The following is a 17,539-nucleotide window of genomic DNA, read 5'->3' as shown; positions in this document are numbered from 1 at the left end:
TGTGTGTGTGTTTTTGGGGGGAGGGGGGAGGGAAGTGGGCACTAAGGCCTGCCTTGCCTGTAAATAGAACAACTCCGATGTTTACTTGCCATTTGGGACTTAAAGGGGCCAAATATATTTGGTGCAATATCAGACATGTTCTTGTGTTAAACTCTAGCATCGAGAATCAAAGGAGAAAAAAATATATAATCAAAGGAGAAAAAAAATCGTAAAAATGCTCTGGTAAAACATTTCCACAAATAGGAGGCCACCTTTTAAAAATGTTTATGAAAGAAACACGGGTATTCCATGGGAGCAGAATTTGAAATCCATAAAGACTTCAATCTCATATTGAACCAAGAATGAGAGGCCCAGAAAAGGGAAGTTTTGTCCAAGGTCATTCAGCAAATCCGTAGGGGTTGTGATGAACCCTGTACCCTTTAAACTATTATCTCCACTGAATGAAAAAAATATTTTAATTGAGGACACTGTGCCATCTCCAAGGTCCTAAATTACCTGCGGAGGATGACCCCCTGGAAAGGCGGGTCAGCGCTCCCCTAAGACTTAGCGGCCAGCCATCCCCCACCTTCGGAGTCCTGGGCGAAGGAGGCTACGAGGGCGGTTCTTTCGCCAACTTCACACCTTTCGGAGCCCGACCTGGCCGAGCCCGGCCGAGCCCCGGGGCCCAGTTCCAGGCAGCCAGCCCCCAGCGCGAGGCCGGCGGGGGCCCAGGCGGAGGCCACACCCGCGAAGGCAGCTCCCAGGCTGTTGGAAACCTTGGGGGGAATGGCGTCCGGGAGGCGCGTGGGCGGCAGGTCAGTCCCGAGTCCCTGCACGACCCCCGACCTTCTGACTGGGGCGCGCTTCCCGGGAAGGGGTGGCTCGGCTCGGCCCGCCCCGACCTGCCGGCTGGCGGGGGTCTCCCTGGCGGGAAGGCGCCCCAGCCCCGCGGCGTCTGCGCCCCGGAAAGACATGCCAGCGCCTCAGAGCTTTGCCGGCCGAGGCTGCCCCCCAAAGGTTCCCTCCGCTCCCGGGTCCCCCCGGGGTCCGAGCGTAGGCCGGGCCGGCACCGCGCAGCCTCGGGCCCTGCGCACCCGGAACAGTTTCCGGGGCGGAGGCTTTTAGGGGACGGCCCGGCGCGGCGGGTGACGCGGAGGCCCGGGCGGAAGTGCGGGCGGAGGCGCCCGAGCCGGAGCCGGTCTGGGGGCCCGGGCTGCGGGGCCGCTCGGTGTGGCCGCGATGGCGACTCCGTGGGGAGGCCTCCTGCGTCTCGGCTCCTCGCTCAGCCTGTCCTGCCTGGCGCTGTCGGCGCTGCTGCTGGTGCGCACGGCAGACGCCGCCAAGGTGAGTCCCGCCCAGCCGCGCTCCGCGAGCTCCTCCCCTGCCTCCCGCCCGCGGGGTCTCTCCACCTGCTCCTCGCCCCGGCCCTCTCCCAGCCCCGGCCGGCGTCTCCGGGCCGCGCAGCCCCGGCAGCCCCCACCCATCACCCGCCTGCCCCGGCAGCCCGACCGTCACCGCCCCCGCTCCCACCTCCGGCCCTGACGGCGCCCCCTTCTTTCCCGCCCAGATGCCCACAGCCTGGGCAGCGGCCCCTCCACCTCCTCGGCATTTCCCTTCCCGCCCCCCAAGCACCCACCCCGAGCTTTATAACCTTTCCGATTCTGGGAGTCTTGAACGCCAGCTTTCCACCCTTACGCTCTGCCGGTCTCCCCGCACCCCCGCCAGCCTCCCCGACCACGACCCCACCCCTGTCCCCGGGCCAAAAGGATGGAAAGTCCCCTTCCCTCCGAGGGCTTCCCTCTCAGGAACGAAGCCATTTGTGGGAACTTGCCTCTCCTGGCAGCCTTCCTTCCAGAAGGACTTACGGAGCCCTCACCAGCCTAATACCCTCCCTCACCCAAATCCCTCCAGGGCCTCTCGAGCCCTTTCTTGCCTTCTCTGTAACTGATCATTTAGTGGGAAAGGGAGGATCCAAACTACAGGAGAGAAGAGGATGTGGCCTTCTCCCCGGCCCCATTTCATGGCCCTTCTGATCCCTCATGCTGCTTTCTAGCCCCACTCCTGTCCCTACTGTCCAGACCTGACCTGGCCCCCTGCACACTTGTGCTTCTTCCTTGATGAGCTAGCTTGTTATTGGGGAAAACAGAAGGAATTCATGTTAATGAGACGGGAAAACAGAATGGCGTTTGCATTTCTTTAAAAAAAAAATAGGAGCTTTATAACATCTTTAAATATAAAGTTTGGGAAAGACACATCACAGGCAGACAGATGGGGGTTTTGGTTGGGGTTCTTGCTCAGGGATTCTTGTTGAACTCTTCCCTACCTTCCACCAGAAACAGGAACAGCAGCATGTCTCCTGACTTTCAAAACATTGCTGGCACCCTCTGCATATCTCTTTGTCATCAGTTTAGGTAGGGTATTGCAATCTTGCATTTATTTGTCAGTCTCCTTTCCTAGGGCACATCCTAATTACAGGCAGGAACCAGGCCTTATACTTATCCGAGCCACCTCATTGAGCAAAGGTCTGGCACCAAGCAAATGCTCACTAAATGGTTGCTGAATGAGTGAATGAATTATCAACAACTTAGACATACTGAAAGATGAAACAGAGGGCCGGAGACCATGGGATACCAGGATACAGGCTTTATTGGAGATCACCCTGCCGGCCGCCTTCCAGAGGGAAAAGAAGAGGGCGTGCTGGGGTGTAAGCGCCTTTTGAGGGGAGGAAAGGAGGGGACGGGGCTTAGGGCACTCAGCACACGCTGATTGGTGGTTTCATGTAAGGCACATGATTAGGCACCTAGGGACTTAGGAATCGGGGGCTTAGGGTATTTTGCAGGTGCTGATTGGTGGTTCAATGTACAGTCCATATAAGGTGTTCAGGAATGTCCGGCTGCAGGTGGAGTTTACGTCATACTCTGTCCATCAGTTGGGGGAAGGGAGGATCTATCACATACCATATCTAAGAGCAGGGGGCCTGGTCCTCTGGGACTAAGGAGCCACTGCCTCTCAGGTAGACTCCCCTTTGCTGAAGGAAGGATCTTCTACTCCCCCTCAATTCCTATATTAGTCACCTCTTTCTCCACCTCTTGAAATTTCCTTTATCCACAGTTGTCCTCTCTGTAGGGAGTAGAAGCAAAGTTTCCTGCAAAGGGTAGACCACACTGATCTCGGCTATACTCAAGCTGCTTCCCTGATGTACTTTCTTTCTAACTGTAGCTGAGTGCCTCTAAAACTTCAGCCCTTCTATAGAAACTCTGGCCCAACCCCTTCTGTCCATATCAATCAATGCCTTTCTACCAAAGCATGGAAGAATGTGGATAGAAGAATGGAGACTTGGTGTTTTTTGTTTTGTTTTGTTTAGTAATTTTTAGTTTGATTCCTCCCAATCCTTTTATAATCAACATTCTTATTTGTAGACATGTAGAGAGTGCCTGGGAAGGCACATGGGCATTTCTTTAATTATTGTCAGCTGAATCCAGTGGCATTGGCACCCCCATGTTCTGGAAACACGCTTTGCCAGAGGCAGGAGTGTTGTCAGCTTGACCTTTAGCCCAGGTGCCAGGGGGTGGGTTTTGTTATTTAAATCCAGCCAAGCACCAAGAATGAATAATACTCGGGCCCACCCAAGAATGCACTTAATCTCCTTTGTCTTGACTTTTAGTAAAACTTCCTGGTTTTTGCTGTATAAAATAAACACGCTGTATTGGCTCTGGGTCCCTGTCCCTGTCCCTGTCCCTGTCCCTGTCAGAGGACAGTGGTCCCACACAGCCCCAGCTTTTTCCTTCTATCTCTGTGTCTGTCTCTTCCATTTTCTCAATCCCCAGCAGCCCCTACTCAGGAACCTGATCTCTCTCTAGCCGCACTGGCCTCGGAAAAGAGAGAAATATCCACATAGACACAGCTATCCATGTATCATATCTTTCAACTGACAGGTAGATGGTGATAACATTAGCACAATTTGAGTGTTATCTGATCCATAAATGTGATTAATCAGTTACAGATCAAGTACTAAGTATTATTTTAAACTGATTTTATGTAATATTTAATGATTCATTTGCATTATCAAAAAGAACATGTATCTCTCAAAGTTATTTAAAGTTTTAAGTGAATGGTTTTAGAATGTTTGGTAGGGGGTGCGTAACAAAATGTATATGGTGCATTTTAAAAAAATATCGATGATAGCTCGGCCAGTGTGTTTCAGTGGCTGAAAGTGGACCCATGAACCAGGAGGTCATAGTTCGGTTCCAGGTCAAGGCACATGCCCCTGTTGTGGGCTCAATCCCCAATAGGGGGCATGCAGGAGGCCCCTCTCTCATCATTGATGTTTCTCTTTCTCTCCCTTCCTCTCTCTGAAATAAATAAAAACTTAAAAAAAATTATGATAACCTGTCAACAAGCTCTATACTAAGTTTCCATTTTGGTTACAGAATTCGGAGGATGTTCGGTGTAAATGTATTTGTCCTCCCTATAAAGATATTCCTGGACATATTTATAATAGGAACATATCCCAAAAAGATTGGTAAGTATTCTTGATTGCTTAATTACCTGTCAGATTTCTTTCTGTGGTTGTCACTGTTCGCCCAGAATGTTCATCCAGTGTATTGTTTTCTTTTTAAGTATTTCTTTCTAAGCAGAAGTGTCAAATTCCATTTCCATTTGAAAAAGTGAGAGTAAGACTCTGAGTGTTTGATGTAAGCCTAAAGTAATATAGCAAAAACTCTAAGCCCCAGATAGGGTGGGTTTTCTATGGAGATGGGGCAGAGTTTGTGCCACCAAAACTTCCTTCCTTTGCCCCCTCTCTTGCTTTTCAGTGAAAGGTAAGCAAACCTCATTTATCTGGGTTATAATTTCTACAGCTTGTAGGTTCTGGTGATACATTGCCAAATGTAGGAGACTATGTTTAAAAGTGTCAGAGACTCAGGAAGGAATGGGAATGAATCATGTATACCCGTTTCCCAGTTGGTGTGCCATGAATAGATTCTAGGTGTGATATTGATCCACTCAGCTCTCCGGGTAATCAGGCAGGCCTGTGATGATTGAGATCCTGACTGGCTAGCCGCCAGCAGCCTTCTCTGTTTATCTCAGTGGACCTTGCAAATGATAGCTTTTTCTGCATGTGCCTTAAAATGGCTGGGAAACAGTTGTTTCTGTCACAGGATGGATGAGGTCATTCCCATGGAATTGTCATGTTTTATGGTTTGTAACCACAGTAGAAGAATACCAGGATAGGCACAGAAGAAAAATAGCTCCAAATGCTGTGTGCTTCACATGTACTTGATTTTATAGATAAACAGCCTGCAAAAATTTGAAAGCAAAATTAAATTCATGCGGTTACAATATTCCAAGCTGCCTTGGAAAAAGAAAAGGCAGCATTTGAGCTTGTTTAGTTTTTTTGATGTTATTGTCTGTTCTTCTCATTTTGGTTCAATCTGATATTTGATAAGTATGTTCTTGAGAACTTCTTATGAATGTTCACATTCCACTTAAATTGTCTCATATTGCAAAGTGATTTAGCTATATTCTTATAGGTTTTATAGCAGCAAGTTATTGATATGATATGATATAAAAAAGCTCAAATAAGTTTTAAGTTTTTCCTATAAATTTTCTAAATATATTGAGAACTTACAGTTTATTGTATTAGTAATAAAATATGATGACAATTATTTGAGTGGCAAATGAACTCACTATTCAAGTGGTTAACACTAATCTTTTCACTGACTTTTCTTACTCTAGATTCAGACAGAACCATATGTCATTCATCCCTGATTATTGGTCAGAAGGGGGAGGTTTGAAAATAAACAGTGGAAACAAGACATGTTTGGTGCTTTTCTTCCCTCCCTGTTTCCTTCCTGCAACTTAGCCATTTACTGAGATTAGGTGTGATACTACCCAGTTGTCACTGACAAAGTTTTTTTGTTTTAAATATATTTTATTGATTTTTTACAGAGTGGAAGGGAGAGGGATAGAGAGTTAGAAACATCGATGAGAGAGAAACATCGATCAGCTGCCTCCTGCACACCTTCCACTGGGGATGGGCCTGCAACCAAGGTACATGTCCTTGACCGGAATCGAACCTGGGACCTTTCAGTCCGAAGGCTGACGCTCTATCCACTGAGCCAAACCGGTTAGGGCCTAACAAAGTTTTTAACTGGCAGAAGGGTAGGCAAGTTATGTTATGGCCTTATGAGGCCTCTAATATCCATCTGGCCCTAGATAGACAGGGTGTCCCCCCAAAATGTATACATACTTCACAGCTAATAGGCTCTATTGTTGTTTCTTTCTTTTCAAATTTAACTCATTGGAATTAATAATTATTCAAAGTGTATATACATTTTTTGGGACACCCTGTATTTACCTTTTGGCCTCCGTTGTGCTCAGTTGTTAGCTTTAATTCTTCATTGACTTCTGCTGTGTGACTTAAGAAAAGTTTGAGTTCTCCAGTTTGTGTTTGGGGGGTGATGTAAAGCCAAAACTGTCCTCCCTTTGACACTAGGGGGAGGTGTTGCCCAGTTCCTAAAGTGGTTGAGTTCTGTATCTGGGTTCTGTGTTTACAGTGACTGGCCCTTCAGAACCAACCTTCCTGCTTCCTCTCCCACCCAGTATTTCATCATTTAATTAAACTGTATTCTTCAAAAGAAACACGCAATTACTCAGCACTTAGACTCTCAAATAATTCTTAGGTATTGTTACTCAGGCTTCTGAAGTTGAAATAGAAAACTAAATGGGAGATAAGTCTGATATTCCTGAAGTTCAGAGAGATACAGGAGGGCTGACCTAGGAGACAGGAGCCCTGGATTTGGGTCCTTTTAGCTGGTAGTTGACTCTGTAACCTTGTGCAGGTGACTTCTCTGAAAGTATTGGGCTGGATGAACTCTGATTCTGAGCTAGATACTCCTGTAACGGGATTTAGCTTTCTCTGTCCATTTTATGCCTGCATCTAGCTGGCTACATTCTTAGTCTTCTATCTGTTTGGAACAGATATCACACACTTGTATGTGTGAGTTGTGGGACCTTACCCTTATTTGAAATTCTACCGTTGAAGACTTATTATTATTATTATTATTATTATTACAGACTACCTTTGTTTAAATTACCCGTTATGTGTAATTGATTGCACTTTCATTATTTATATTGTTTTGGGTTTTCTTTTTAAGCCACAGTACAAAACAAAACAAAAAGTACATTTTGATAGGGCAAATGGAAAGAATCAGCCTAGAGCAGTGGTCGGCAAACTGCGGCTCGCGAGCCACATGCGGCTCTTTGGCCCCTTGAGTGTGGCTCTTCCACAAAATACCACGGCCTGGGCGAGTCTATTTTGAAGAAGTGGCGTTAGAAGAAGTTTAAGTTGAAAAAATTTGGCTCTCAAAAGAAATTTCAATTGTACTGTTGATATTTGGCTCTGGTGACTAATGAGTTTGCTGACCACTGGCCTAGAGCATTGGGTGCCCCCAAGAAGGATGGTGAAAAGAGACAGGAAATTATAGTAGAGTTCTTTTGGCAGCCAGAAATACCCAAGGAAGACATGCCATAAAGGAAGAAAGTTGCCCAGCAGAAGGCAGGAAGACAGAAAAGTTTGCCTACTTTTGCTGAAGGTGATCAGAGTGGTAGGCTTTTATTAGCTGGGGAAAGTAATAGCTTAATTATTTCCTAGAATTGACAGATTTCTGGGAAAATGCTTTTTTTTAATAGAATTGCTTTTTCATAAGCCATAAATATGTAGCTTGGAAAATAGAAAATGTCCAACAACAAAAACATTCAGCCTTTTATTTTTGATATACTTCTTCCAAGTAATCACTTTTCATTAAAAATGTTTGTTGTCCTAATCCTCCTTCTTCATTCTATTTCAATAGATATTTGCTCGTTAAGACAAGTAATTATTTCTTACTGTAGCTTTGAATGTTCCGGTTTCAGAATTTACCAACTGCTAAGTGTGATTAGCCATTCATACACCAGACTGCGACAATTAAGAATGATGTTAGTTGATTCATAAAAGAGATAATCTCATATTTCAACAATGCCCCAGGTCACTTTAAATCATTTAAAGCAGTTTTGCTTGGTAACTAAACAAGTTTGAATATGACTCAATCTGCTAAGTAGGTTCTGATCCCATTTGGGATTTTTCAGGTGCATTATAAACTTCTAACAGTAGCACATTTGAAAATAGTTACTATATATGTGTCTTTATGGTTTCTTAGACTTTTAGATCTTACCAAATTGCTGATATCAAAAGAGAAAACTATTTCACTTCCCTTATTGATTATTTGTTCCTTATATTCTTTCACTGGATAAGTTCAGTGATTATTCCGGATTTCAAGAAAGTTTTGATCAGTGTGAATAGAAAATCCAGCTAGACTTGAGCAGTGTTTTATCTTTGTGTTTTTCAGCGATTGCCTTCATGTTGTGGAGCTCATGTCTGTGCGGGAGCCTGACATAGAAGCATACTGTCTGCGCTGTGAATGCAAATATGAGGAAAGAAGCTCTGTAACAATCAAGGTGAAAAACAAAAATCCATCTTTTCTGCTTCTGGAATAGTTCTTGATAGTACTGAGACAAGAAAAAATTTGACAGATGAATTCTATTTTAGTTACTCAAATACTGCTCTCCTCACCGCCGACTTTACCTCCTTCCTCATCTCCAACCCCCAACCCCAAAGAAACAGTAGGCCTGCTCTCTGCCTGCCTCATTGAGATGCTTTGTGGATTAATTAAGATAAGGTAGATAGGCATGGTATGTGTATTAGCACAAAAATGCCCTGTGTAATTAGCATATTCCAGAAGATAGTGAGAATAGCGTGATGAGGCCCTCTTCTTCCTGCCCTCTCAACCCTTAGGAAAAATTATACATATAGTGACTCGTCTATTCTAGAAACATCACTTCTGGATTTTAAGATTTCCTTTCTTTATTTGCTATAAGAAATGGAAGGTGGATCGCTCTGATCACCATTTGGACCTCTAATGAGTTCAGTTACTTTATCGTGACTAATGGTTCTCTCCCGAGTTTTTTTTCTATATGGAGCTTCCCATTCCTTTCCCAAAAAGAAGGCACATGGGAAATCTGGGAATGGTCAGCTATAACAGTTACAAAGATTTCTGGTGTGGTTGACCCTGTGGGAGAGCCCTCTGCTCCAGCAGGGTGCTGTCCTATAGAGAAATTCTCACTGTACTTTTTAATCTTAAAACAAAAATTTTTATGTATAATTTATAAACCCTAAAAGTAATTCATTGTAAGTGTATAAGTCCATAAATCTTAGCAGATTTTAAACAATTTATAAAAATCTAGGTTTAGAACATTCCCCAAACCCCAAAAAGATCTCTCATGTCCATTTACAGTTAATCCCATTCCTACCCTCAGTCCTAGGCGGTAGCTGTTCTGCCTTGTGTCTCTACAGGTCTGGACAGTTCATATAAATGGAATCATACAGTATGTGGTCTTCTGTGACTGGTTCTTTCACTTAGCATAATGTTTTTGAGGTTTATTCATGTTGTAACATATGTCAGTACTTAATTCCTTTTTATTGCTGAATAGCATTCTGTTATATGAATATACCACATTTTATTTATCCATTCATCAGTTGATAGACATTTGGATTATTTCCAGATATTTACTATTATGAATAATACTGTCATGAATATCTGCTTACGTGTCTTTGTGTGGCTATGTTTTCCTTCCTTTTGGGTAGATTTCTTAGAGAGGTAAGTTTATGTTTAACTTTTAAGAGACTGCCAGATTGTTTTCCAAAGTGGTTGTACCATTTTACATTCCCCCCAGCAACATATGAGGGTTCAGTTTCTCCACATCCTTGTCAACATTTGGTATTGTCTGCCTTTAATTAAAGCCATTCTTGGAGATGTCAGCACATGAATTAAGATCTCAAGAAAATCACTGGCCTAAAACGTATTTTGTACATCTAACTTGATCTAAAAGAGTATTCTGTTGAAATTCATGTGCATTGCATTTCCTGCTAGGGTTCTTTTATGTTTTCTTGACAGCACTAGGACACTGTATTCAGGTGAGAAAGAAAACTGTGCTAGAGGTAGTGATTAGCAGTCAGTGAAAATGGAGTTTTGAAGACTTACAAAAAGATCTCAAAGACAAAATGCTTTTTTCTTTAATACTTTGGTGAAGAGTTGAATTTGTTTCTTATGTTGGAATCTGGTTGATATAGAAATCCTGTATGCTTAGCAGATAGACCAGTCATCACTGCGGCTTTACTATAGTTATACAGAATTGATTCCTGTAACTTACTTTCAATTTCCTTTAGGTTACCATTATAATTTATCTGTCCATTTTGGGCCTTCTACTTCTATACATGGTGTACCTTACTCTGGTTGAGCCCATACTGAAGAGACGCCTATTTGGACACTCACAATTAATACAGAGCGATGACGATGTTGGGGTAAGTTCTCAGCATGCCCTAGCTGACAGATCATCATCATGAAGTAATATAAATGTTCATGTACTGGAGCAGATAGTCAACTAGAGAAGCTAAAGATGGTTCTAATTTTAGTATATGTCTCTTTATGAGGAAATTGCTTTGTAAAGCCACAAATATGGTGGTTTAAACTGATGATCTTTAGTGAGTGTGTTATACAAGGCTTTGCTCTTCAGTACCCAGGGCACAATTTTCATTACCTTTCCCTGTTTACTTTAAGAAAAGCATCTGAGCTAGCTTTCTGCCCACCTGAACACCTTCCCTGTTAGCATCACCAGTATCATAGGAGGTAAAGAGGCTTTAGCGAAGGAAAGTATGAAGACCATACTATTCTTTTCTTAATGACATGTAGCTTGATAACCTGCTGATGTTTTATACACTGAGTGGCCAGATTATTATGATCTCTGAATGCATAATAATCTGGCCACTCAGTGTGTGTGTGCGCGTGTGTGTGCGTGTGTGTGTGTGTGTGTGTGTGTGTGTGTGTGTGTGTGTATTAGAGGCCTGGTGCATGAATTCGTGCATGGGTGGGGTCTGGCCAGTCTGGCCAGGGGGAGAGGACATGGGCGATTGGCCAGCCTGCCTGCTGGTTGAACTCCTGGTCGAGGGGACAATTTGCATATTAGCCTTTAATTATATAGGATATACACTGAGTGGCCAGATTATTATGCATTCAGAGATCATAATAATATGGCCACTCCACTGAGTTATATCTTGTTATTCTTCTTAAAAATCTGTGATCTTTAACTTTAGAGAAACATAAAACCATCACTCCAGATTCTCTTCCTATCTTTAAAACACATTTATATTCGTCCATACAGTTGGTATAATCAGTGTATAAATGTTTTGTGATCTCCTTTTTGTGTCAACATCTTTCAAAAATGTCCAGAAAATGACATAGTCCACAAACTTGTTATTCATTTTAACTTAGAGAAATATATTGTTTGTTTTGTTATTATCCTGTTTGGGCTTATTTCCAAAATTTCATTATTATATATATAATTTTTTAGAAATTACTTCTTATTTTGAATTACTTTATTGGACTATGTTCCTTAAAGTGAGTAAAATTCAGTAAAGCTTCAAGAACCAATTCCAAAAGCAAACACCAGGATGAGCCCTTGCTAATCACAGTCAGAAGCCCTTTTACTCTTAAATGGCTTGTGGACCTGTTGGTAAAAGATGGGAAAGTGTATCCTGACTAGATGGCTTGAGTTACATCTACAAACAGTCTCCTTTTTTTTTTTTTAATATATATATATATTTTTTTATTGATTTCAGAGAGGAAGGGAGAGGGAGAGAGAGATAGAAACATCTATGATGAGAGAGAATCATTGACCGGCTGCCTCCTGCACAGCCCTCAACCTGAACATGTGCCCTTGGCTGGAATTGATCCCGGAACTCTTCAGTCCACAGGCCGATGCTCTATCCACTGAGCCAAACCAGCTAGGGCCAGAACCTCCTTTTTGATCAATACATTATTGTCTCGTGAATATCAGTTATGAATATTCAACTTATTTACCCAAGATTTCATCTTAGTTTTGTTAAGAACTTTCATAGAAACACCTCTGTTTACTTCTTTTTCCCTTGTTTCTTTTATGAATTATCCAATATAAAATGAGTAACTTTTTATTATCAGGTACTATGCTAGATACTAGCAATAAAGAGATGAATAAGACAAATAGACATGTAGCCAGGCCGGTGTGGATTAGTGGTTGAGCATCGACCCAGGAACCAGGAGATCATGGTTCGATTCCTGATCAGGGCACCTGCTCGGGTTATGGGCTCCATCTGTGCAGGAGGCAGCCAATCAATGATTCTCATCAAAAGATAGGGTTAGATAATTCTCTGTTGAAGGGGGCTGCCTACATTGTTCATTGTAAGATATTTAGCAGCATCCCTGACCTCTACCCACTAGATGCCAATAGCATCTTCATCCCAGTCATGACAGTAAAAATTGTCCACAGACATTGTCAAATGTTCCTGGGGAGCATAATCACCCCCAGTTGAGAACTAACATATGAAAATGTTATGTGTCAAAGGCCATATAAACCATTTCATTATAAGGCACATAAATAAAAAGTCTGACTTAAACTACATCACTTACAGCATTAAATATCTAGTTCCTGATTTTAGGAATAGATAATATCAAAGAACATAAAAGAAATGGATGCACAAATGTGTAGACAAAAACATGTAGGAAAGGCATTTGATTGGTGGGGTCATGTGCTTAATAACCTTTTTGCTCACCAGTGATAGGTTCTCTGTGTAAGTTGACCATTAGAGAACATTATTTCTGAGAGGCTTGGCTGACTTGATTGTCGGCATAGAGAGATTTTCAGACCAAAGCTGTGAATTTATGGTAACAATCTGTTACCATATAAAATAAAAAGTTAAATTTAAACTTTATAGTTATTGCTTGCCCAAGATGAGAGTTCACTAAGTGCTTTTAAAAGTGCTTTTGTTAAATTCTCAATTAAATTGTTTTTATTTTTGTTCATTGTAGAGCATTTTAAATCAAGCAAGAGTTAGTACAAATAGTTCAGAAGCTCACTGTAAGCAGTCACAATATTTACTATATTATATATCCATGACACATCATTGCTGTTATCAAAGCATTACATTAAAACATGTTTTGTATTTATTGTAATTTTATCAGGTGTGAAAAGAACAAACATATAAAAAGGGTAAATCTCTATTTGCATTCTCCAAGCCTCCATGACCATGAGCAGCTAGTTCAATCTTGTTCTGATAGGTGGAGAACAGACCAAAAGAATTGTTTAGTCCTTTAAATTTGTTCCTTAAAAAGACCCCCCCACCCCCATCTTGAAGAGTAGATAGCAGGATTATGAAATTGAGAGGTGCTCTGCTGAAAAAGTATGTCCTTCTTCCTAATCTTGTTTATGTCAAAACAAGCCAATGGTGATAATATTTTATATACAAGTTCATCACCATATCCTTATAGTGTCATTTTAATCTACCTGAACAAAATCAGTATGTTTAGACAATATGACGCCAAGTCAAGGTTAGGTGAGCTTAAGTTTTGTGTTATTTGTTAGATGACCTTGGATCAGTTTCTTTCTTTGTGGGAAATGGAGTAATCCCAACAACTTCAGCCTTCCTCTTCCCTCACCTTATTTCTTATATCTTCAATACATTTTTAACTTTATGAAATTGTTATTTTCATTTGAAGATTAAAAATAAATTTAATAGGCTTTGCACAGCTGTTACATAAATTAAGTGAAAAGTTGAAGGAATTTTGGTAAAGAAGGCAGGGCAAGATTATTTATAGAAAACTTTTTGATGCAATCATGTACATGTTTTGGTATAAAAAGAAGACTAATCCTAGCTGGTTTGGCTCAGTGGATAGAGCGTCAGCCTGCGGACTGAAGGGTCCTCAGTTCTATTCCCAGTCAAGGATATGTACCTCGGTTGCAGACTGATCCCTGGCCTTGGTTTGGGCTGGTGTGGGAGGCAACCAGTCGATGTGTCTCTCTCACATCCACGTTTCTATCTATCTCTCCTTCCCTTCCACTATCTCTAAAAAAAAACCAATGGAAAAATATCCTCGAGTGAGGATTAACAAAAAAAAAAAGACCAGGTATTATAACACCACATGGTTATGGTCATATTTAGGTATATGGAGTGTATAGCTTTCTATAGACATGCTGATGCCTGCCCTGGATATATAATAGAACTTTTGCAAGCATGCACAACAAGACCATGTTGTTTCTTTACTAGAGGCAAAGTTTAGTTTAAGAGATACAACTTGTGACTTGGATCCTATGTTGGAACATTTAGAAGCTTTGTTAACCAGGGTTTGGGAAAAAGAGATCAAGGAAAAGGCAAACAAAAGCAGTAAGTTAGTTTTTAATGCTTTTTGTCATTAAGGCAGCTGTGTTTATATCTCCTTCACAGATAGATTAGCACACTGGTTTTCCCTGTAATGACTACAAACATCAGTGGCATTGGTTTACTTTGACCAGGATAAGTTGGTTTTCTACACAGATACCTGGGTAAGCCTTCAATAGCCTCTTTCCTAAGGCAGCAACTAGCACAGAAGCCATAGTGCTCAGCATTGAAAGAGTCAAGTCTTTTTCGAATAGAAATTCTAAAGCAGTAATTCTTACTGCCCTTGGTAATAGAGGGTAATTTTAGCATATGAGGTATCTCTTTTCATCACAGATTGGGGAACAGGTAAACCAGTCCATTTAGTGTATCTGTTGAGGGGGCAGGGAGAGATTAAAACCAACCAAGATAAAATCTTATCAGCTCATCTCCCAGGGTGAATGTGGCCCCAGCTGGCAAGTAACAATCTTATCTAATAAAAGAGTAATATGCAAATTGACCATCACTCCAACACACAAGATTGCTGCCCCCATGTGGTCAAAGATGGCTGCCCCCATGTGGACACAAGATGGCCAGCAGGGGAGGGCAGTTGGAGGCAAACAGGCCAGCAGGGGAGGGCAGTTGGGAGGGACCAGACCTACAAGGGAGGGCAGTTGGGGGCGATCAAGCCTGCAGGGGAGGGCAGTTGGGGGGAACCCAGGCCTGCAGGGGAGAGCAGTTGGGGTGGACCAGGCCTGCAGGGGAGAGCAGTTGGGGTGGACCAGGCCTGCAGGGGAGGGCAGTTAGGGGTGACCAGGCCTTCAGGGGAGGGCAGTTAGGGGTGACCAGGCCTCCAGGGGAGGGCAGTTAGGGGCAATCAGGCTGGCAGGGGAGCAGTTAGGCATCAATCAGGATGGCAGGGGAGTGGTTAGGGGGTGATCAGGCTAGCAGGCAGAAGTGGTTAGGGGCAATCAGGAAGGCAGGTAGGCAAACAGTTGGGAGCCAGCAGTCCCAGATTGGAGAGGGTGCAGGCTGGGCTGAGGGACAGACACACACACACACACACACACACACACACACACACACACACACCCTGCATGAATTTCGTGCACCGGGCCTCTAGTTCTAATATAATGGGAATCAGGTAAGACAGGTCTTTCCTCTGCTACTGTTTAGCTATACAGTATTGAGTGAAGCAAGGAAAAGTCCTACTTTCTGTGTCTGTAGCATATAGATTTTAACATGAAAATAGATTTTCTTTCCCTACCCGTTAGGGAAGCTTCTCTTTAACATAAATGACCACTGTCTTTATCTTTGGTCCCTGCTTCTTAAGGGAAATGTCTTTGGAAATGGTGACTCATGGGAACATGACACAGATACCTCCTCATTGCTTATGCCACTTGAACCACCTATTTCTGCAGTTGAGTTCAGCCTACTTCTAGCAGTTGAGTGCCTAGAAGTGCTTGGGCAAATAGATGGTCTGTTCTTTGAAAAATCCAGCTGCTTCTGTCTCTGGCTGGATAACTGCTGTTTTGTGTGTATGTTTTACACCAATTATGCCATCTCTTATGTTCTCCATTCCTGGGTTTTCAGGATCACCAGCCATTTGCAAATGCCCATGATGTGCTGGCCCGCTCCCGCAGTCGCGCCAATGTGCTGAACAAGGTAGAGTATGCCCAGCAGCGCTGGAAGCTTCAAGTTCAAGAGCAGCGGAAGTCCGTCTTTGATCGTCATGTTGTCCTCAGCTAATTGAGAATCAAATTCAAGGTAACTAGAAAGCAACAATGCAGACAACTGGAAAAAACTGACTGATTTTTCCTGGGTTTTGTTTTAATGCCCTGTTGATTTCACCAACTCTTGCTGGAAAATTCAAAACCTGAAACAAAAACGTGCTTGGAATTTTTTTTCTTGTTAACATATTAATAGAGACATTTTTTAAAGCACACACCAAGTCGCCAATAAACCTTATCCTATTTATGACAAAGTCTGTCTGCCTATAAATTACCTTAAAGTCCTTTACCTGGAACAGGCATTCTCTTTTTCACCACACAGTTTTAACTTGGTTTTCAAGATAATTTTCAGGTGGGTTTTTTTGGCAGGGGAGGGAAGGGATGTGTGGGAACTGCTTAACATAACTTTTCTCAAGTCACTTTACTATAAAAAAAAACTTTTGTAAATAGACTTTATCTTATATTTTTAAGTTTCATTTCTATATTGCAGTGTGGCCAGGCTCATCAAAGCCCTGACTTATCCTTTTTGAATTTTGCACTGACTGTATTATAGGTATCTGGTTGGCCAGTAGCTGCACTTTATGGTAAACTAGATCTGAAATGCCTGGTGCCTCTTCACAAAATGCAGATTTTCTTTTAAGTACTGTGATGTCTGATGCAATGCATCCTAGAACAAACTGGCCACTTTCTAGTTCACTCTAATGACTAAACATAGTCTTGGCATGAGTGGTCTTTCTCATCCCCTAATATCTTTAAGGATGAATCCTAAGGACTTGGATACTTGCAATAAAGAACTTTTCTTTTAAACCAAGCCATGGATTGATGACATACACATATTGTCAGCATTTCTGGTCAGGTTGAGAGGCAGCTGTTTGAGCTCTGGTGTGTGCAATGTTGAACAAGTAATGGAGTTCTGTGTGCCTCCCTCTGAAGGGTATAACAGTCATTGGATAACTGGCTTTTTTCTTCCTATGTCCTCTTTGGAATGGAACAATAAAAATAATTTTTGAAACACCTACCAGTATATCTATGTCTCTTAACTTTTCTCTCCTCCCTCTTTTGCTGTATGATGAACTTGGAGATGCAAAGGCATGTGCACCCTATTGTGAGATTACTGTTTAGACCAGTCTAATCATAAAACATTGATACTAAATTGTGTGTGTGTGTGTGTGTGTGTGTACAGAGAGAGAGAGAAAGTGTATGGGTACTAAGATAGGCCTCTGAAAGTATACAAATGCCATACAAATACCATTTTGATATATTGGGAGATTTAAAATGCATGTTATAAGAAATTCTTGGCAAAAATTATAATTAAATTATATTAAATTTATAAGTATAAGGTTTTAGAAGCTATTGGATTTTTTAGTTAATAAAAACAATTTTTCAGACCTACAAATTTAACCTAAATGATTGATTTTTTGTTAATATTAAAATATGTAATTTCAACTACAACCAAGTGAAATTTATGCCAGGGATTCAAGACTGGTTGAATATTCGAAAATCAGCTAATAAAACCTAGCACATCAACAGGCTAGAGAAGAAAAATGAAGTGATCCTATCAATAGATGCA

The 17,539-nt window shown here is 42.1% G+C and overlaps 1 protein-coding gene across 2 annotated transcripts; it reads left to right on the top strand.

The window, feature by feature from the left end:
- The first annotated feature begins 1,121 nt into the window (after positions 1-1,121).
- Positions 1,122-16,985, top strand: TMEM9B (TMEM9 domain family member B). Of its 2 annotated transcripts, XM_008151053.3 has the most exons (5): positions 1,122-1,323; positions 4,410-4,501; positions 8,367-8,475; positions 10,244-10,378; positions 15,833-16,985. In XM_008151053.3, exons 1-5 carry the CDS (start codon positions 1,219-1,221, stop codon positions 15,986-15,988), a joined length of 597 nt encoding a protein of 198 aa, XP_008149275.1. In that variant the 5' UTR covers positions 1,122-1,218; the 3' UTR covers positions 15,989-16,985. The 2 variants fall into 2 exon arrangements, with proteins under 2 accessions (XP_008149275.1, XP_028015692.1); XM_028159891.2 differs by lacking the exon at positions 4,410-4,501 and having other exon boundaries at positions 1,262-1,323.
- Positions 16,986-17,539: the final 554 nt, after the last annotated feature.

Source organism: Eptesicus fuscus, chromosome 13 (assembly GCF_027574615.1).
Source record: "Eptesicus fuscus isolate TK198812 chromosome 13, DD_ASM_mEF_20220401, whole genome shotgun sequence".
In the NCBI taxonomy this organism is placed as follows: domain Eukaryota; kingdom Metazoa; phylum Chordata; class Mammalia; order Chiroptera; family Vespertilionidae; genus Eptesicus; species Eptesicus fuscus.
The sequence above is the reverse complement of the archived record's forward strand: the minus strand, read 5'-3'. Positions and strand labels throughout refer to the sequence as shown.